This window comes from Polistes canadensis, unplaced genomic scaffold, assembly GCF_001313835.1.
Source record: "Polistes canadensis isolate GaletaPanama2010 unplaced genomic scaffold, ASM131383v1 scaffold_184, whole genome shotgun sequence".
NCBI classification, from domain to species: domain Eukaryota; kingdom Metazoa; phylum Arthropoda; class Insecta; order Hymenoptera; family Vespidae; genus Polistes; species Polistes canadensis.
This window is the reverse complement of record NW_014569731.1, coordinates 15,149-38,842: the sequence shown is the minus strand read 5'-3', so window position 1 is coordinate 38,842 and position 23,694 is coordinate 15,149. Positions and strand designations below refer to the sequence as shown.

Genomic DNA, 23,694 nt, shown 5'->3' with positions numbered 1-23,694 from the left:
AGAGAGAGAGAGAGAGAGAGAGAGAGAGAGAGAGAGAGAGAGAGAGAGAGAGAGAGTTAGATATCTTAAGTTCTCTAGGATGTTATCGGTGTCTGGGATCGCAGATAATGGGATTAGATTCTTGTTATCCGTAAAACGTAGATTTTTACTCTTTCTAGTAGTTCGACTCGTTGTTAAATTCTCGTTTTGAAGTTCTTCCTCCATCGATTTGCCCTCAGACGTTAGTTCGATGATCGTGTAAACGAAAATTCGATAATTTAAACGAGTAGAAAAACAAGATTCTTTATCCTTTTCTTTTTCTTTTTCTTTTTCTTTTCTTTTCTTTTCTTTACTTTTCTAAGAAAATCCCATACCAGAGCCCTCCTCATCACGAAAAAGGGACATCCTTTTCCGATATCGAGAGTTCGAATAAAAGTAGGAAGATCGCAGGAAAAAGGGAGGATTTTACGAAAACGAGTTCCTATCAAATTTATGATATGGAAAGGGCATTCTTAAGGGATATCATTTTTTGTTATAAATAAGGGAATAGAAAACATAAACATTGTTTTCCTTAATCGATAAGAGTTTGTAGAAAACTCCGTATAAATACTTCTTTTTTATAAGTTTATGATAAACGTTTGCGAACATGTGTGTGCGGTGTGTGACAATAATTTTTCGTCGTCGTAACCATAATCGATAACGGCTTTGAAAAATAATACTATCTGAAATGATAAATAGTCGCATTATCTTGTTAAACCATTCGTGCAATAAATAATATTCGACAAACAGTTCACTTATTACGAACGTTTTATTCCTTTTTTCTTATACTAGCCAAGAATATGGTCGCATGCTTGAGGTTTGAATTACGTAAATTGGAAAAGGAATAGGAAGAGGCTAGAACCTTTTCTTTTTTTCTTTCGAAGCTTGATAAAAGTGAAGAAACGTCCAAGCCAAGATGACAAAACGTCTTGCGGGATCTGGCGTATTATTATTCTTTGTTCTGATTCACGACAAGCTCTTCTTCAATTTCTTTTTTTTTTTACCCCCGCGTCTTTACCGAGTCACGAAAACCTTCTTTCCAATTCCGTTCACGTAGAAAAAGGGTCGATTTGGCTTCGGTATCTTCTGTCATCGACGTTTTTAGAAACATTCCCCATGGGCAATAGGGAACCTTCTTTAAGTTCGTTATCGAACTCTGTTTCATTTCACGGCTTTCTTCTTCTTTTTCTTTATTTTTCTATGGACTAACAAAACTAATCCTTATTTCTAAGGTCGGATTAATTAAAAGGCGTGGCACGTTTAATCGTGCCTTAGGCGTTTGCCACTTATTTTATACGTGAGAGCAAACGGGTTAAATGGAACGTTTCCTAGTATGTCCATATGTGTATGCGCACGCGTGTGAACATACATATGTACATAACAATGTACAAACGTGTCTACAGTCGTACGTATACATGTATGTGTCTACCTACTCACGTACACACCCACATACACACGATGGTAGTATCCAATTCGATGAGAATGGTCGCGAAGCGAATTTTGCCAGTTATAATCGGAATATCTATAAAGTTGGCACTCGCCGCCATCATTAAAGCGAAAACTTTGTTACAGTTTGAACCCTTAAGGGCAGAACAATTAAATCGAAGTTAGAATACACCTTTGAAGCAATTAAACGGTTTTGAGTCGTGATCGGCTCATGAAAACTTCCTTCATTCTACTCCCCTGTGTCACGTCGTACTTTTCTTTTATTCGATAATAGGATTGTGGTTATAAATTGTTCTCGCGTCGTCTCTATTTCATTATTTTATTGATACATAATTTAATACTTATTATTATCTCATGACAATTTTTAAAAATAAGCAATTAAACCCATTTGAATATTTTATACAGCATAAATAATTCTGTTTTCAATATTTTGTTTTTTTTTTACAATAAGATATTAAAAAATACAAACCGTATAAATGAAGACAAAGTAAACGCGATAGTCAGTTTCATATTATTATGAATAATATTTTATCGACGTTTCGAAAATATTTTAATTTAATTTCACGAGCAAAACTTTGAGCAAACGTTCGAAAGATTTGAAAAGGAAATGAAGAACAAAAAATATTAGTCATCTTTTTGTAATGTCTAGTTTAACACTAGATACAAAATTTAAAACTTGTACATCGATAGAAAGATATATATTCACGGTGATATGATTTAAATTCTCTTTAATTCCAGGGAATTTAATTACAGCACGCGAACGTCCGAGTTAATCCGTGATTGTTGTTCTCGATTCTGTCGGAGTTCACAAGCTGGATTAAAATTTAGGCCATTTATTTATAATTTATTTATGTCACAAGGTTTATATTGACGACCTATCTATCCAATAAGTTAAACAACCGTTTGTTCAAATATTCTCTGGTTTTGTCCACACGAAAAAAAAAAACAACCAAATAATAAAAACCGCATCAGCGTATATTTCAACTTTTTCAGGGACCAAATTTTTACATTTCGTTTATAGTAAATAAATAAAAAAAAAAAGATAGAAAAAAAAACAATGCTTACCTGACGACAAACTGAATTTATTTTCTGATTCTAATATTTAATAAAAACGAATTTATTTAGTATTTATCTACGATATCGAAATAATTCCAAGTATGCAAGTATGCAGCAAAAGCCTTGAAGAGTTTAACGATGTCGTAGAAACGTTGAAGATATCGTACACGTTCTGGGTGTCTCTGTGCGTGTGTATGTGTGTTATACAGAACGATATAACCTGTCGCGAATCTGCGCAGAACTTTACGAGAGATCTGTCGCGCAGATATATTGAGAATAATAGCGACACCGTGAAAGATACGCGCGTATCCTGAGTACTAGTTAATTCCAACAACCCGCGCCACGCCCTTTAAACGATATAACCCTATACACCTCTTACGCGATAACGTCGTCCTATGGAAGATCAACGATTCTTATAGAATAAAGACTTATACAATTTTTCCTTTCCACGCCTTCCCTCTCTTTCTCCCTATATCTCTTTTCCACTATCATTCTCCTTAATAATAAAAAGAAAAAGAGAAAAACTCTTTACAAGATTAGCTTGTATAACGTAAACGTATTATAAACTGCGTTCCGCATAATTCCGCGGCGTTAAAGTTTCCCATAAATGAAATCGCCGCTGTTCGGGTTTAGGTTTGGGTTTGAGTTGGAGGATGAGGTAAACGATAGAAAAATGAACTCTTCTCGCTTAACCCGCTTAGAGATTCCTCTTCTTCTTCCTCCTTCTCCTCCTCCTTTTTTTTCTTCTTCTTCTTCTTCTTTGCAAACTACTGCTTGAAACCTTTAGCTCTTCTCTCCCCCACCCTCCGGAGAATTTAATAAAAACGCTCGCTTTTCGAGCGTTAAGAACGCTACGAAGAGGAAAGTGAGAGACTGACTTTAATACGTTTTGTATACATCGTTATGCACGCGGACGTAAAGAGGTATCGAGGATGGTAGTCTCATTAAAATTCTATCTTCATAGTTAATGGCTGTTAGCTGACGATTTAATTCTATGTCGAGCCGGCCACGTTATCCCCTTAGTGGATATTTTCAAACGCGTCTATCCGTTATCTTTGTCTATAACCAAGCGTTGAAACCCTTTGTTGGTTGAAAAATAATAAAAAGTTAAAGGCATTCCTAAAAACCGGTAATAATTATCCTTCGAATGACAAAATTAGTAAGAGTCGAGATCATAATTTTTGTGATTTATATTTGAACAAATAACTTTTACAAATTTAAAACAATTTTGTTTATACGAATAAACTATTATTAGGATTATAAAATAACGATTAAAAAAATAAAATAAAACTTTAAATACAAAATAGTTCATAGTAATATCAAATTATTATATAACAAACATAATTCATAACAGTACATAATAATTTGTATAAAAAAAATAATAAAATCAAATATTGAAAAGAAGTGTAACCAATTATTTTGCGATGAGAACAATTTTCAATATTATCGTGAGTTAACTTTGTGCATAATTTGCTTGGAATATGTATGCACTTGCATATATATAAACGTACGTTGTAGAATTGAAATCATGCGCCTGGAGTATACATTCTAGTGCACCTGCGTAAGCAATTTCTAATCGTGCGATATATCATAGAGGGAAGGAAAGGGACTTCCCATTTGCTTCTATCATCTCGCATAGGAGATGGTAACGTTCTCGTCTCTAGCAACGTGGCGAGTCTCACTGGCTAATTCATCCTAGTCCAAAAGCAAAGCCCGTTCAACAACCCGGTTTCCGAGAACACGTATTGCCAGGAACATATGTGTCCTATACACATTATCTAATTACGTACCCTAAGATGTAAGATTAGTCAACTATTTGAAATCAATGTAATTGCTATCTAATAGTCCCTTTCTACAATATGTTCATCAATTTTCTGTCTGATCTAGAAATTTAGTAATAAATAATAAATCATTTAAGAATCGGATCACGATTTTTATCAGTAACTATAAACAAAATCTATATTTTTAGTTATCAATAATTTATGTAAATCCGTATTGATCATTCGTCAGAATTGCGTTAAAAATCAGGTAAATAGTTAACCGTGAATAATAAATAAGAAATCAAATAATTTATCATTTTAATTGTCGACAATTTATGTAACTGAAAATTAATCGTTCGTTGTAAGAACAATAATTCTCGCATGGCCATTTTGGAAAAGGTAAGAAGGCAGTAGTAGTAGTAGTAGTAGTAGTAGTAGTAGTAGTAGTAGTAGTAGTAGTAGTAGTAGTAGTAGTAGTAGGTGGTTTCTCTCTGAAATATTTCCTAACCCCGGAGGCTAGGCCGAGATCCGTAGGAACCTGTCAAGCTCAGTGGGTTTAATCGAATGAGTTAAGAGGTCCGAGGTAAACCGATGATCCCGAAAGGCGTACGTCTTCCTCCAAAGTCTCGTGCAAAAGTGTAAGCGTTGTCGGGGGTCTAAGAAGAACTACATACGTACATATATACATACATACATACATATATATGATATAATATAGTAGGTATAAGAGATTCTAAGCGCGGTTAACGCCAAGCTTTAAGGATCGTGAACCAAAGTGTGAAATTCTAAAGCCAAACAGCCGGAGCCAACACAACTGCGTTTGAAACTTCGATCAACATCACCCGACTTGTTTATCTTGCCGCGGAGTTCGTTTTCGTTATGGTCGTTGAACGGATTGTGCGGAATACGGTAAAGCAAGTTACGTAGTAAGATATGCAACAATGCCCTCTGCCCTCCTGTATGATACCATTGTTAATGGAAAAGGTAGTTCATTTTACTCGCTAAAATTTATTACTATCGCCATAAGTAAATTTAAACAATACTTCATATGCAATTTTCGTAATTCTTATTTTATTAAGATGTATCCAACAAGTAACATCAGTATTTTAGATATAAACAAAATATCTACAATATTTGTAATATGTACACAATCAAAATTTCAACATAAATATGGTTGTGTCCTAAAAAATTCTTTCTTTTAGTAAATAAAAAAAAAAATTACACGTACAGTATTATTATTTACTGAATATTATACGATATCTTCTGCTCTATTTTCTATATTTAATGTTACACAGTAAAATAATATAAATTCAAAAATATTAATGCATGTAAAAATGACTGAAAAAAGGAGGAAGAAAACTCTTGGGACTATCTTACTATGTAAGATAGAAAACATTTTTATAATTAAAATCAAAATAATATAATTTATTGAAATATAAAATATTAAAACATTCTAATATTATATAGTCAATTCAATTAAAACACAAGTTGTAATAACCAAAATTAGCAAATCGAATAATTATCATTATAGAAGAGAAAATATCGAATTCAAGCCATTAGATGAAAATAGTATTCAACCCTTCTAGGAAAGTTACGTCCCTTCCTGTCTATTCGAAAGGGTGAAGGAGGAATTGAGGGAAGAAAGGTATAGGGGAGTAGTGGTCATTTCTCCGCGAGGATTCGTGTTACAACGGCACGTGGTACGTCTACCGTAACGGAAATCCTGGACGCTCGTATACATGGGCACCCTTGGTTGTTGGCCCCCGAGCCACGCGTGCCACGACACCCGGTATATTTACACCGCAATCGATGAGAGTTACGAGTTAACATCGTTGGTTGTGCATCGGAGAGAGGCAACTACGAGACCACCCTTCCTCTTCTTCCTCCCACCCTCTCTCTCACTCTCTCTCTCTCTCTCTCTCTCTCTCTCTCTCTGAGAATCGACGGAATTAGGGTTGCTTCTCACGCAGAGATATCTAAAGCGGCATGGCAGGACACGACGTTAATGGCGCCGGCTGTGTGCGTAACGTCGCATTGTTCCACGATTCCTCTTGTATACCACGCATTACACTCTCTATGCGATATCAATTTGGTTACTGCAAGTCGATAGGTTAATATCCTAACAACCGAACGATTATACATACAATTTATGTTATATCTATCTCTATCTCTATCTCTCATTCTCTCTTTCTCTCTCTCTTTCCATCTCTCACTTTAAATAATAATAATAATAATATTAATAATAATTATCATCTAATATTCGTAGATATATATTTACGTATATACGAGAATACATCAACGTCAATCAAATTTTCATTTCATTTAAATAGGCTGACATGGGAAAACTTCATTGTTTTTGACTTGACTCCTGTCATAATTTAGATATGTATTATACTTTAATTATATAATATAATAACGAAAATGAATGTTCAACGTGTGCACGTATATTATAGAAAATTTATTTGAAATCATCAATTGTTTCTTAATAATGAATACTTATTTCGTATATTTAATCATCCGGTTTCAAGTTATTAGTTATTATTTTGATCTTTCCCCTTTTTTCTAATAAAAATACTTAAACGTAAATACACGTATGTATTTAGTACATATGTGCGTTGTAAGCTTACCCTCAGGCAATACGCTCACGAATTATATACGTTTAATCGATATATGTTGCAAGGTAAACAGTTTCAATGTTTCTTTCTTTTTTTATTTTTTATCTTTTTTATATTTTTTTTCTCATTCAAACGAATCCTCGTTTCGTTAATGTAAATACATCACGGATAAACAAATACGTTTATTCGTATACGCACGTTTTACTTCTCATCGTCCTGTTTAAATATTTATTTACTTTATTATCATCCGCGTTACGATTAATTCCACAATTTTAATGCTATTAAAGGAAAATGTTAATTCTATTATTTTTGATTTTCTATTTGAGTTTATAGCCGGGAGGAAGGAAAAAAAACCGTACCATGAATACGAAAAGGCTGCTTAACCGATCTTTAATCTTGAAAGAAAAGTTTAGCAAACCGACGAGCGCTTGTAATTAACCGCTTTTAAATGCAAAAAAAAAAAAAACAAAACAAAAATAAACAAAATAAAAAAGAAAGAAAGAAGAAAAAAAAGTTTAGCAGAGAAAATCGCGCGACTTTCCGGAACTTCTCGTTAATTAACCATTCTTCGGTAGCGAATAACGCGCAAAAAGTTGAGGAAAATTACGAAACTCTCTAAGCATTTTCAATGACGATCGACGCTAGACAGATTAAAGAAGAAAAAAAAAAATGAACAAAAAGTCTACTTGGAACAACGCGATAATACCGAAAGTTACGTAAACCACGGCATAGTGTTTTGGGTATATGAACGTTCGGGAAGAAAATTATAAAATATTCATACATTTTTTTCTTCTATCTTTTTTCTTATAATTAATTACATGTTACATGGTTAGCCGTACCTAAATAAAAATTTCATTTACTTAACAAAGATACTAATGTTGCGATATGGCACCAATTTTAAAAAATAACGCACTAAATTTTCATATTAAATTTCACACGTGTTTTAAGTAATATTACAAATTAATTCTTTTTAGCTTCTTTTTTACGACTTAGTTGTCAGATTTTTTAGATTTTAGATTTTATATGCAAAATTTTAAATTTTTTTCCAACAAACGAAATCTTTTTTTCTTTTTTTCATTGAAACTTTATTTAACATATGAAACTTTGATCATTTACGAGAATTGTTTTGAATCGTTGAGCTAGAGCCTTCCACATGATTCACTTAAAAATTGATTTCATCCTTTTTGGGTTTTCTTTTGTTCTGAGTACTCAAAAAGCCGACCTATTATTCGTCGATTAAATTCCGAAGGAACAAAGGTACTTTGACTTTTTTGAATGAACCTTCTTGATTACTATTAACGATAAAAAATAAAGGATAAAAGGAAAAAGAAGACGAAGAAGAGTTCGAAGCTTTTAGGGTTACTTTTTTCATTGTCTCTAATGAAACTGGGAACAATCTTTACTTTTCTCCAGGATTTTCCATTTCCTTTAACGATACGCACGAACGAATGTACGTAAATACACACGAAAAAGTGTAGAATTTATTTACGCGTCCTTTTATCTCGTTCCCTTACAATATGTAAATCTCTTCCTAAAAAGGAAAATAAAAATGAACACCGGAGGAATCAGAAATTACATCTCGAGTGCTCGCGAGAGACGAACGCTTATTTTGAAAGTAATTAAAATCAAAATTTCATCTAATCTTGTGTAACGCGTGATAAGTGATTGATAAACTATTTCCATCAAGTATCCTTTCTTTTTTATGTAACAATTTTATCATCTGCATGGTTGATTTGATCCACATTATATCAAGCTAAATAAAATGATATAATAAAAACATTTTAGTTCATACGAAGATTGACCAAAGTTTATTTTTATTAACTCGTACTTATATGGAAATTTATTGCTATGATAATATTCTGTTATGGAAAGAATTAGCATGTGTTTAAAAAAGAAAAAGCAAAGAGAAAAATACAAAAGTATTACAGTAGAAAATCTAACGAGGGGTGGTCGTTAAAAAGCTTTAAAAAGGATTGATAAAAAAGGGAGTTCGATGATCGAAAATGAAGGGTTATTGGCGTATCCAACGTTCCATTTTCTTTGGAAACGCTATCAAAGAAAATGATTATGTTCGGTACTTTTATTTCGTCGTGTATCGTCGCTCCAAATTGAATTGCATCAGGGGTAGGAGGATAGAAGAAATAAAGGTGAAAAGATTTTCCATAACCTTTGATCTTCCCCCTCACACATTCCCATCCCTTTTCCCGTTTCCCCACAACTACCTCCATCACCATTCTACGAATCGGGAAACTAGGAAATAGAGAAGAGACAGCTTTAACGCGAAACGATATATTTTTCGGGACACGACACACAGAACGCTACGAATATATATTGCTAGCTGTATAAATTTGAATACGTGTTGGAAATATTTTGCTGGGTATCTCTTCTGTGATTTAAGGGATACCTAGGTAAACGGATATACCAGCACGAGTAGATTCGACTTTCGATAGGGAACGTTTTTTTTTCTGAAAATACTCGACGCACGAGTAAGTTTATTTTATCTTGCGTTTTAATACATCTACGATATCGACTAAAAAAACTTTGGGAATCATTTTTTGATTTCCGTAAAAAAATCTAATAAACTGATATATTTTTTAACGACGTATCGTAATTATATCTAATATAAATAAAATAAGTTTGATTGCGTTTTAACTCTTTGCGATCGGCAAAATTCTCAAATGGGAGTACCAGTTAGTCGGAGCAAATTTAGCTTTTCGGAGTTATTTAAAGCAAATATATGGATATTAAATAACACAAAATTTGTTGAAACTTGATTTGTTATGTTTAATAATACTTATAATACATAACAATATAAATTTTTAATTTTTGTAATTTCATGATCATCAGATTGACTTCTACGACGACTTGCGCAAAAAGATACAAAATTTCAGCATCTCTTTATGTTCATTATACTCTTGTATAGTCTCGAAGCCCAGTTTAAGGCAATGTTCGGAATAAATTTTCCTACTGAACTTCTATAAGAGAAATATAATATAAAAAAATATTCAATTCAAAACGCTCATGTGTGAAACTAATTGCCGAAATATTTAGAATGCAATTAATTAAATATAATAAATAAGAATGTAGTTAAATAGACCGTAATATAAAATAAGGGCAGTTTTTTAATAGAAGAGAAATTAGGAGAAAAATATTTATTCTTTGACTTTGATAAAAAATAAAATAATACAAAATATAAAACATACTATTCGTACCGGTTATTTCAAATACGTTCATTTTTTCTTATAAAAAATTTTTTTTTTTTAAATTTGAATTTACGTACAAATTGCAACCATTTAGCCGCTGGTGTATATATTTGAATTGCCATATAAATTCCTCTGTCGTACTTGTATGAAAATTGGGTCAGTTTGTGTATTTAGTAGGAATATAAAAAAAAATGCATCGTAAAAGAAGAAAAAAAAAACAAAGTTAGACTCATGTGTTTTAATGACGTATCCTGAATATTAACGGATTTATCAAACGCGTTAGTCTTATCGGAAACGCCTCGTTCTGCGTGCAACTGAATCGTAACAAATAAACTGGAACTCGCTTTGAGATATTATCGTAAAACGAAAGTCATTCGAACCACGCGCGTTCATTCTATCTCGTTTCCACCCACGTATGTAAATACACAAACATACAGACATATAATATATATACCTCTTTTGAAACCAATCGAAGTATGTCTTATTGTTAAATATTTTTCATACAATTAAAAATAAAGAAAATATATTTAGGTGTGACACTACTTACAGATACATATATATATATTACCGTGAAAGACCGAAATTGGAAAATATCAATATTCACATAGACGTTTGGTGTATGTCCAAAATATTAATGTACAAGAATAAACCCAAATATTCGGTGTTTCACTGACGTATTTGATATGTGTTGACATTCAACCATATGAATCTTGACATTCTCCAATTTCGGTCTTTCACGTTAACATATATATGTATAAATATATAGAAAAGAAGAATACTTTTTTTTTTTCACTGCTCACCCACACACGCGTTCAACGATTCAAGCAATTCTCGTCATATTTCTTTGTTCATGCATCGTAATTACGCTTGCTAAAGCACCGTTGTTTGAAGAATTTAATTGTGAAATTCCTGTGAGTCGTCAGGAAGGATAAGTGCATATGCACAAGAAAGAAAGAAAGAGAAAGAGAGAGATATCCGTGTTCGAAGTTGTCATAACTCGATATTACCTTGACGAAGCGCTTGTTGAAAATAATTAAAACTCTGGCGGCCAGTAGATAGGATGAATAATGCATCGTACTCCTATCGGATATACGAGGACGAGTCGATTCTTGATATTCTCGTGTCTGGGGCTGGGAGGAAATATCCAGCGCACGCGGCCCAACGAACGCCCTCGTTCCTTCCACCCTTGACGATCCGCAATAACCACAATTTAATTAACTAATTCGAAACTATGAAACTCCGCTTTTTAATTTCCACCACTGAGAAATATCTGATGCTTAAATTGGCGAATCAGTGAATTTAAAAATGAGATTCAATCTTTTTCTCTCACTCTCTCACTCTTTCACACACTCTATATTTTTCTCTCTCTCTCTCTCTCTCTCTCTCTCTCTCTCTCTCTCTCTCTCTCTCTCTTACGTTCGACGTTCTTTTGATGAAAAAGAGAAAACCAACGAAATAACTCTAATCGCGTTTCACGTTATTAAATACACACATAAGGCACCCGTTTTCAATTTAAATGTAATCGGCCAAGATATATTTATGATACCGGATTACGTAAAAGTTAGGAAAGTCAGTCATTTGTAAAAGATTTATACAAAATGAATTCTACAATTTTACTATTAATTTTTATAATAATATATAGTGAGCAGAATTATACAGATTTGTAGAAATTTTATATCGTAAATAATTAAGCTAACGTATTTATTATAAATATATGTGTTGGATTATAGAACAAAAAAGATTTAGAAACGCTGATATATAATATCCCACCGTGTACACCATATCATATATTTTCTGTTATCGCCGATCGTAAAACCTTATTTACAAAGATTATAAATTGGATGCTATTTACTGGATCAGTATTTTCGAACATTATTGCTTAATATTCATAGTAAAATATATAATCTATATCAATATCTAAACATTCTCCTATTATGAATTTTAAAAATTTATTATTCATATTTAATGAAATCTTTATACAAAATGTTACAAAATTTTAACGCTTAACTTTAGTGGTAGTTTTAGTATCCTAAAAATACGATAAAAAAATGAACGTAATCATTTGTCAAATATAATCTTGCTTAATGATTATAAACCACTGAATGAGACCCTAACTCTGAAGTTATGCTCGCATACAAATGTTGAAAAATATTGATCGAATAAATAGAAATTGTATAAATTTGTAAGGAACGAGCCAGTAATACGCAAACTGAGAAACGAAGCGAGAAGTAGGTGGGTATACCTACTCGAATCATGGATTACCTTTGCACACGAAATGCAAATGAGGAGAACTAAGTTTCGGCACGGTGTCTTATCATCCTGACACGTTGCACTTCGTGCTGAGTTCGCTCAGCAAGAGAATCTGAATAAGAATGGGAATCGTGCTCCTAGCAATGCTACATCGAATTATACAATACACTCGTCATCTTTACCTTCTGATCTTCTTGTTCTTAGGAACACAACACATCTACCTACATATTGTGTATCCTAAAATTTGATTAATATGAAATATATTTTAAATGATATTTAATTTTTCAAAATTGAAATTAAACGATTTTAACAATTGACTAATTTTGAAATTGGTGTAAGTCCATTTGCAGCCCGTAATTATAGATACATTATTTTACTAAAATTAGCCTAAAAGAAATGTATATAATCAAATTACATATCGATAAATTAATAGAAACATTGCAAGACTTGGCATAAATAACGAATATTTTTGAACTGACCAATATGCAAACCTTTAATTTTCTCGAAAGAATAAAAAATGGACATGCACCATTTTCAAAAGAAACGGTCCATATATAATACAAAAATTCATAAAAATTCATAAAGATATTAAAACATTGAAAAGATTATTATAAAAAGAATGAAAATGAATTTGGCCTCGGTTCTACACTTCCTGCGCTCTATTTAAAATCCTTTTCAATCTCAAGGCGAATAACGTTCTTTACTTTGAACGAGTAGCAAACATAGACGTATGGGTTTGTAAGGAAAAAAAAAAAAACAGGGAATATGGGCCCGAAAGAAATAAGGGGTAAAAAAGAAGGTTAAAGAAATAGGGAGAAAGAGAGGATGCGAAACGTTTGTAAAACGTTGGAAAGACGTTGCAAAAGTCGAACTGGTAAGAAAGGACAGGATGCGCTCGCAGGGAGGAAGGTTAGCGCCGTTGTCGTAAGGCTGGTCGAGAGGAGATGCTTGAATTGACGCTGATTGGGCGTGCGACAAACATCCGGCCGCATTTCGTGTCCCACGACAGGGATTGCGCCAAGTAGTAGGTACTCCTATTTTCTCTCTCTTTCTCTCACGCACAAACACAAACAAACGCACATACACTCACTCATTCCGTCTCTCTCTTTCTCTCTTTTTCAATCCATCCACATAGTCAGTCAATCCTCCATCTGTATCCCTCCTTTTAGAGTGTATTGGTGCAAGCCACGTTCGTATTTCCTTCACTCCGCTTCTGGCCCACCCCTTCCAACCCGCAAAATATCGACGGACACGATCGTGGTTCCATCCTAAACAGTCTGAACATTTCCGATCCTTTTATTTGAAACACGTTGGGGCCCATCTTTCATTTGTATATTCGACACGAAACATGGTTTCAATATTTAATAGCAATTATTGATCGTTTGTTTAAAATAATCTAGGTTGTTGTATTAATCAATAATTTTATTACATTTTGTTATAAATATTGATTTAATTAATAAAAGATTATAATTATTTTTGGTTAGTTTATAAATGATTGTTTATCGTTGACTTTAATCATTTGATATTTAATGCATATTTGTTGGCAGATTGTTGGTTGATTAGAAAATTGTAAAAATGATTGGTTTAATAATCGATAATGGAAAATACGATGTGACTATCGGATAAAAGTAATTTGTTTTTTTTCGTTAAATAATACTTCGTCAGCAGTGCGGAGACAGAAACTGGGTCAAACCGCGGCTGCTGCTTCTTGTAAGGCAACACGGTCTTACGAATATGCGCGTGATTCGACTTCGGGGAAGGAAAAAGTAAGTGTAAGTAAGTGTGTTCGATCTGGTGCCTTCGAATCAACTTGTTGAAGTTTGCAAACGTCTCGAATACGTCGTTCGTACGAATAAAACGAATTTCGAGAAGGCCGAAAGTTTGACCGCGTCGATGTCTATATGTGCAACTGAATATGTTAATTTTTGTTTTCTTTTTAAGAAGAAAAAGAAGGATTGAAATGAAATTTCTTGTTGTTTTTTTAACAAATATTGCCAATTGTTTTGTATTTATGAATAATCCGTTAGGAAGTTCGTTCCCGTTCACAGGAAAAATAAATTAATTCGAGTTTTAAAAAATTTATTTTAATTTGAATGCCAAAACATTTATTGCATCGATGTATGATTCTTTGAATTTGAAAAGTTTTTTATTAAATTTATGATTTTTTTTTTAATAGAGAAATCGCGAACAATTTATAGGATTTTCTAAATTTATTTAGTATACTTAAAGTTAAAAGTCTTGAACGGAAGTATCGTAAAAGAGATCGATGGGTAAAATTCGACCCGAGAATTTGAAATCTTGGTATTGGTCAGTCAATGTTACGGTAACCATTTATAATAGATAAGACCCGGTACTGTTAACATTGATTCACATCAACTGGACAAGTCGATTCAGCTTGGAAGATGTTAAGGTAAAGCTAGAACGATCTAGCTTGAGGCACATGGTTGGTTAGGAGATTTCCGCCAGCAACGTGGATGCGAAATTGTATGTCAATGTCTATGTTGGGATATTAGGTTTCGTGATTGACGACGGATTATTCCGGAGTTGGAATTGCTTAGAGAATATCCACGTGATCATAGATTATCCCTTAAGATTGATTTACTCTTGTATCGGTTCGACATCGATTTACCTTAAGATGTTAAGATGATTCAAACTATATGCATCGTTTAAATAGCTCACACACAACATTTATCCGATAAAATATCTATTGGTTTGAGACAAAAGTTTCTTCGTATTTTCCTGGTAGATAGATTCAAATAACATTAATCGGATTTGTCAATAGTTACGTACGTTTGAACGTTGATATATCATAGAATAATTAAAAAAAAAATAATAGCAATTGGCATATTTATTAATACATTAAAAAATTATTACGTTTTTTGAAAATAAGTGACAATTAAAAAGAAATTTGAAGCACTTTGGAACTTAATTACAAAAAAGAAAAAAATACGATTCAGGTTGATGAAATTATTTATGATGAACGTGATGACTTAGTATTCGTATGCGTGCTACAAAGTTGATTCAATAGTTTTCGATTTAGAAATTTTGATATCAAAGGTGCATCTCGTTCTGATCGACCAATAATTGGAAAAGTCGATGGAATCATGAAAAAAATTGAGCATAACCGATACATTGGTTTTAAATCATTTGCAAAAAAAAACAATAAAATATTAAATTAGGAATAAAAGCCCCTAGGGATATTTTCTTTTCGGTGATGAATCGTCTAAAATAATAGTGATATAGTTAAAGAAACACTTTCTCTAAGCGGATGTAAATTTAGCGAAACATTATGCTTCTCGTTCGTTTGCATGTTCTTCGACTTTCATAGATCACTACGATCTACGTCCAAACACTTCGGAAAGCTGACCATTCTGAGACGAAACTTTCGATCCCGATCTAAATCTAAACTGCTAGAGGAGTTCGAGTTTATAGGACCGAGCTTCGTACATTTACACAAGAGGAGAAGCTTTATCCAAAGTTAAGAACGATCAATGCACTTCCAATTAATTTTGTTAGTTCTGCTTGAAAAAGCTCGTTGAATAAAATAAATTCCCACCCCTTCCCTCTCTCGAAAAAGAAAAAAGAAAGAAGAAAATTAAATCAAAGGTGTATCTACATTATTTCTTTTCAAAACAATTATTCAATCGTAGAATAGAAGTAACCAAAATGTATCGTAGAATTTTGAAGAGGTAATGAAAATAACATATTGAAGTATCTAATTATCTTACATAAATTGGACTCCATGTTCATATCGAGTGTAGATTAATGCTAGCGTTACTCTCTAGGTCATTCGACTCCTCTAATTAACTGTAGAGAGAAGACTATACCTAGAAACCCTTTCCCTAACCCCACCACTTTTCTCTCTGTCTCTCTTTCTCTTATTCGTATCTCCGTCGGAGAGAACTATTAGGCGAAGCCAGAAGCTCGTCGTAGAGATCGAGGAAAATTGGGATTAGACCGGTTACATTACGGAAATATATGACGTGTGTGGGTGCCAGACTAGGGTGTAGTACGTGCGTATATCCTGATTTAAATTGGGTCGTCGGCTTGGTCGAAGGCACCCACCAATTTGCCGAGTCCACAAACTATTACTCCTCGTCCTCGCGTTTAGTTCGCCAGTTCGTAGTTTCGGCTTTCAGAGATATCCTCGAATTCGGCTTGCGTTTATATTAACGCCAAGTAACGTTCTTCCAACGAGATTTCACTGAGAGGAAATCAACTTGCTACTACTTCGTCTGTGTCTAACCTACACCATAACATAACATAACTCTTTGCATAAATATATTCAAATCTTTCTGAGATATACGAATTATATCCTAAAACATTTTCGATTCATTTTCTCGTCAAACTCTTATTTAAATTAACGTTATCTGTAATCTAATATTTATTCGATTAGTATTTATAATACAATTTTAACGGATATGAAATATACTATCAGTTTAATCTACAAAAAGTATCTTATATCAAAAATATTTATTCATATTGACCAGTTATTTAACAAGATACTTAATAAGAATATTTAATAAAAATATGATTTGATATTATCACACATATTAACCATTATTTTAAAACAATACATTTTGTACAGACAATTTAATGATTTAATGGACAAGATGCTTATTAAAAATATTGGCCCAAAACATTGATAAACATTTGACTATTTCTACCATTGTTTCTATCTCATATCGCCTATTTTAATATGAAGGCGACGAGACGTTTTCTATGGGTGTCAACGTGTACTTATTACAGAAGAGTGAGACGCAGTGGGGTAGTGTTCTTTTCATCCATGTATAAAAACACGGTGCTGAGGAGAGAAGGCCGCAAAAGAAAGAGGCGGTTGACCGCTGGGTAGGGGTCACTCGACGTTGAAAGGGAGCTACACATCATTGAGACATAAAAGAGAAAGAAAATGAGACAGAGAGAAAGAAGGAAGGAAGAAAGAAAGAAAGAAAGAAAGAAAGAAGAAAGAGAAAAGAAGAAAGATAGATACGAAAGAAGGGGGGCGTGAACGCCAAGAGAATACGTTAATTGGTACGCCTGTGTTAGTCGTCGCGTACCAAAGTTGCATGAAGTTTACGAGACTTGACGTTGTAGAAACGTCTTTAGACGCTAACTGGGAATAACGCCGCACGCAACACCGTCCCATACGATAGGTCGGTCTATCTCTCTGTGTTAAATGTTTGTTTGTGTGTGTGTGTGTTGGTTTGTCCGTGTATACGCGTGTGGTTCAAGTTTTCGAGTTGTTGCAAATTGGTCAACGGTCAGGGAGAACGTGAAGCACTATGCTCGTAATTGATCTGCTTTGCTACGCTCGGACACGTGGCAATTAAAACTATCAAGCAAAACGACGACGATTTCTTAATAAGCCTTTTAATAAACTCTCATTGAGAAATTTATTAATTGCCAGAAGCGTGCGATACTAAATAAATGACCGAGCGTGTTTTCAAATAATAGTTTCATTTGATTAAATATTTGTGGGAGTACTTTCTTTTTTTTATCGATTAATATTTTTAATAAAATATTAACATATGGTAAACCCTGACGCAACCCTTGATTATAAATACTGAAAAATATTATCATTTAATATTTTTTAACTCTTTTGTGTTTTTGTTGGAAACAATATTCGTAATAAAATACTCGTTTCGATATGTGGACTTAATGCGCGCAATACTTGTTATAAATATTTATAAAATTATTATTTATATTATACTATTTTTTTATCAGAATACTGACCAAAAGAAAATTACTCAAAAATACATTCGGAATTAAATAAATAGATAGAAGCGTATAAATGTATAAATATAGAGATCGATCATTTTTCGTTCTTTTTCTATCCAACATTTGTATTAATCGAAAAAATTGTTAGCAGTCGTCCATTGTAAATTTTTATCTACGCTTATAGATAATACTCGTTCGTTCTGTCCGAATTCAATTCGATTTCGTATAGTTGCGTAATTTTAATCAAAATCTCCGCAGAGCGTTCAATTGTATACTTGTTTCGGAGTATGTATTCCATACTACCTTTCGAAAGACCAGCCTGCTGGTGGTGGGCGATGCTAAAATCATACATACAATTCGTACGCGAATCTGCAAACGAGCAATTTACTTGCAAATGAGCGAAACATACGCGGCCACGTTTACAGATTTTGTCTCGTCTGCTTTTCGGGAGGCAGTGTTCGAAATTCGATGGAAATCGAAAAATTTTCGCGCTACGGAATATTATATAAAATCCATACATATACATGTACGTTCATAAATTGCACAACGATTTATTTTTTCAATAACGAAAACGAAGACGACGACAATCCACAACATTCAAAATTAAATGTTACGTAATTTTGAACTCGCAAACTTTAATATTTGCATATGCGATTGCACGTGTATTTTTTCAATCTTATTTTTTTGATCACCATAAAATTATACATTAAGACAAGAATTATCTAATTTTTAAGCAAGGAATTATTACATCAATAATTATTACTATTTTTATTTAGCATTAAGTTGCAAGATCGTTTAAAAGTAAAATTTCTGTTCAATAGAAACCAACACTTTTTTCTAATGAAAATGTATTAGTTTATGTAAAAAAAAAAAAAAAAAAAGATAAACCCGGTAACTTTTGCCTAAACAAATATTTTTTTGGGCTCAGGTTCGAAAAAATAATAGTCTAAAAGAGGTTAAAATCACAGCTGCTACAACACAGTAGAAACAGGTAACTACTGGGTACATAATAAGATGCCCTCGGGGTTATAGTTCCAATGTTTCGGTTAGTTCATCATTTCAATACAATGTGTCGTAAGAGGATACTAATAACTCGGTTATAAGTATTCCTGATGTGTAAGTATTTTTATAGAACAGGATCTCGAATAATGAACAATGTAAATACAATTGTAAATCCACTGGAATACCCTACTAACCCACCTACCCGAAGAATCAAATATAACTCGAAAAATATGCTCTCAAATAGAACCAGGTATACGCAAATTACAATCATTTTGTCTATTTCAAACTAAAAATAAAACAAACGCAAAGAAATAAAAAGAAAAGGTAAACATCTGGTAAGTTACAGATATTTGGGTACTCAAATTACTAATAATATATTTGCCCTACTTCCAAGCAACAACAAGAAAAATAAAAAAAATGTAAAATAATTTGACTTACCTAGAGAGAGGACTGCTGATGACGTAGTGAGTGTAATAAAAGATGCTGGCAATGGAGACAAGAAGGAGCGCTGCGACGCATTTCTTCACCGTCGCCTGTTTTACGACACAACGCGAACCGACGGCGCCCAATAGAGCGACGCCAGCATCGACAGCAGAGATTTTCGTCACCATCGTCCACCACGACGACGACGATGACGATGACGATGACGATGACGATGACGATGACGATGACGATGACGACGACGACGACAATCGAATCACTACACGCAACACTAAGATCGAGGAGAATTAATCGAACGATAAAAAAGTGGTCAGTGGATCGAAAACAAATAACCAAAATAAGATATACAAAAAGTGTAACAAGTGTTAAAAAAAATCCTTTTGATCCTCTTTTCTTCTTATTCTGTACCGTTATTAATTTTTCTTTTTCCTTCTCTATAATTCTCTTCTCGCAAAGCTCGTTTTAAGATTAGACGAATAATAGCGGTCCGTTCTCGTTTGTAGAATTCAAGGCACAGTCCAAGGAATACCAGACCAAGAATCCTCCAAGATTCTCAGCAATCGTCTTTCTGTCCAACGTAGTTTCATCGAGTATCTCAACAGACAAAGTCGCCATGGACACTTGGCCGTACCTATTTCTGCGTGAAAATGCAGGTTGAAGAAGAAGAAGATAAGAAGGACGAAGAAGGAAATAATCTTCTTTGGATAGCTTCTAAGAAGTTCATCCTAGCAGGCATCCCTGCTAACGGAGGTTGTTCCTTGCCAACGATCTCTGACCCGTATCCTTCCCCCTCTCTCTCTGCCTCTCTCTTTATCTTTCTTTTTCTTTCTTTTCCTTTCCTTTCCTTTCCTTTCCTTTCCTTTCCTTTCCTTTCCTTTGATTTTTGTCTTCTTTACGTTCAAGTAGACGGAATCGAATCCTCTCGACTCCTAGCTGGATAAAGCAGATGACGTCTGGAAATCGGGGAGTAAGAGTGGTAGTAGTAGCAACAGCAGTAGCAGTTGCACGGCGTTGTCACTTGTTGCGCTTCCGAAAGGGCAGCAGTAACAGCGCGAACAGCGCCCTTTTGCATCCACCGGCACGGAATCGCGCCTTCCATCGCGTTTCACCTTTAACCCATCTGGCTGAACCCAAGATGGTTCCTTCTCTCCCCCTTTTTCTTCTTCTTCTTCTTCTTCTTCTTCTTCTTCTTCTTCTTCTTCTTCTTCTTCTTCTTCTTTTTCTTCTTCTTCTTCTTCTTCTTCTTCTTCCTCTTCCTCTTCCTCTTCCTTTTTTTCTCTTACGCTCTCACTGATTTATTGTTCAAACCAATGCTCACCTACGATTTGTCATTACGATGATATTTTATTATTTTCATCAATTTTCCACAAACAATAAAAATGATAAAATAATCATTGTACAACGGACGGTTAAAGAATTTCTTATTTTCTTTCAGTAACTTCGAAAATTTGCATTCACGATTTATATAGAATCGATGACAATTTCTTCGTTACATCGATCTTTCTTAAATCCGAATGAAAAATTGTAACGATTGCCTCGTATGAACAAGTTGAGAGCTATCGAGAGAATAGACTTCTACACGAGCCTTTCTGGCACCTCGAGTATTCCTTGGCTAGCTACTTCCGGTGTCGTTTCACTGTCCTGAGCCGGTTTTACAGCTGACCATTTGTTATGCCATGTGCTTGCTTCTCTTTCTCTTTATCTTTCTCTTTCTCTTTCTCTTTTACTCGAGTCGTTCTATTACACTAGCAGGAGCCACCGACTTACTCGTAAATTTCAAATGCCGTTCCAGATACCTTATTCTCTTCTTCCTTTTCTTCTTCTCCTTTTTCCGTCTTTCTTCCTTACGTTTGAGTTTCCAGCTTGAAGGTTTTTTCCTTTCTCCCTCTCTCTTTTTCTCTTTCCCTTGTTGTCAATTAGGGACGATGTAGAACCTCAGCGTTTCCACGGACTTTGCGATTTTCGGCTCTTAGACCATTCGAGAGAGATTTTCGTACGCTCGCTCGATCTCGATTTCGACTTCCACCATTTCTTATCGATCCGAATCCTCTTTCGATAATTCTGTAACAATCCAATTGTAAGAAATATATATTATATACAAAAAAAATACTTTCACATAGAGATAATCATAAATGTGAAATAAAGTTAGAATCGGCAAGTTATGCTCGTTAATTATCATTACCCAAGTCGTTTGGTACGGCTTTAGATTGGTTGATTAAATTAAAGAAGATCGTCTCTTCTCGAAAAGTTGAACGGTACTAAAAATGCGTTATGCGTTCCATTTTGCATAGACAACAGTAAAGTTTCGCTATTAAATATGCACGAGTCGGCGTTAGTTCACGTTAATTAGTTCCATAATGAAACTCGTAATGCATAGTTAGATGCGACTCGTCGTTAATTATCAACTTCAATTTGCGGCTTGTAATAGCCAAGTTAATGTACGTTAATATTATTATTTGACATTTCGGCTACGTTCGGACCAAGAGAGAAAAGGACAGAGAGAAAGAGAGAGTAAGAAAGAATGAAAAAGTTAAAGTACAAAATTTCCACTCGATTTATATTAAAGTAATTGGAACACAATCGATATTTTCAAGGATTCTTCGTATATGCAAATGTAAATTAACAAATATTTTTATCTCTATATTATATTTGTAATTTTGCGTAAGATATTTTTCAAAAACGCGCAAACAATTTGCAAGCAATTGAATGTGATAAGTATTTGGTTGGCCGGTAAAAAAATTTTCAGAAAAATTATTGTACGTAAGTGACTGGTGGATTGAAAAGTCTTAAGCCTAACGTAATAATCATTTTTCTTGTAGGTCAAACTTACTTTTAATTTTCGTCGTAGTCTCAAAACTGTTCAATCCGTACTCGTATATTACAAATATCAATCAACAAGAAATTTGCAATTAATGGTAACCCAATATTCGAATAAATTCGAATTCGTGAAAAATTGAGCCGTTGAACTGATTGAACCGAAATTTAAACTCGAAACAAACGTGAATTACATTTGACTCAATATATTTATAGTTGTATATATTAGTTTGTGAATTCCTCGATATCGATGATCTGCGAGAGAATGCATACGAGTATATACAGTTTATTACTTCAGAGAACATTGAAATCATGATTGTATTTACCTCAACAAGTTGATACTTTCGCGGAAAGTAAAACGTAATCGATACGTGTGTATGTAAGCATACACGTATGCATCTATGTATGTAAATATGTATGTATGTATGTATTTCGCTATTGAAATGAAATAAGCAAATGCGGGAAATACTCATCGTAAAATCGAACTCGTTTCATTTTGACGATTCGTTTATCGTCCAATATAAAAGGCGAGTTTTCTGCGGTCGAGTGCTTTCAGTTGTCGTTAATTTTATTTTCTAAATAACTAACAACGAGAACTCATGAGTAGGATCTTTATAAAAGAATGTGATGTTGGTTGAAACCGGAGATAGAAATCAAACGCGCTCTTAACGATGCTACTAAATTTAAAATGGGCTATGGGATGATGATGATGATAAAAATAGTAATAATAATAAAATTTATAATAATTATAATAATAATAATAATAATAATATATAAAAATAAAAATAATACTCGTCTTGTCGAATAAATTGTCCCATTTTTATGTTGACAAATAACAAAATTATAAGAATAATTAATTCGCAAAAAGAAAAAAAGGGGATAAGCAAGAAAGAAATGAAATTATCACAAAATTATTATTCATGGAATAAATATGAAACAAAGTGAACAATTTTACTGATTTCAATTACTTCACTCATTTATTTTCTTTTGTATTAAACATAGTTTTCGTTCCATCAATATAGAATAAACCGATAAAATATAATATCTGCATAAATATCAACGTAAAGTAATCTAACATAATATTCTTCTTCTTCTTCTTTTTTTTTGCAATTCCCAAAGCAATTTTTTGTCCAACATCGTTTTCTATACCTAACCCTAAGCATTTATTTTACAACACAACACACGTGAATAAGATACACACATGGGAGAGGATCTCGTGATAAATGAGCGTCGGTATCGATTCAACGAGTTCTTAATCAACCACCAACGTTGCCCTTCGTACGCGATTAAACAACAACGACACGGGGGACCCTGAACGATCATGGGGGCACGTGCAACGACTTCAATTAATCGAGCATGCTTTTGTCCTCT

General features: G+C 33.5%; 1 protein-coding gene across 1 annotated transcript in view; it reads right to left on the bottom strand.

The window, feature by feature from the left end:
- LOC106789459 (bifunctional heparan sulfate N-deacetylase/N-sulfotransferase) overlaps nt 1-21,596 on the bottom strand; it is an 87,939-nt gene extending 66,343 nt beyond the window's left edge. The window contains exon 1 of the mRNA XM_014753660.1: nt 19,507-21,596. Within this exon, the coding sequence (XP_014609146.1) occupies nt 19,507-19,679 (173 nt within the window). The 5' untranslated portion in view covers nt 19,680-21,596. The remainder of the gene's footprint in view (nt 1-19,506) is intronic.
- Between the last annotated feature and the right edge of the window lie 2,098 nt (nt 21,597-23,694).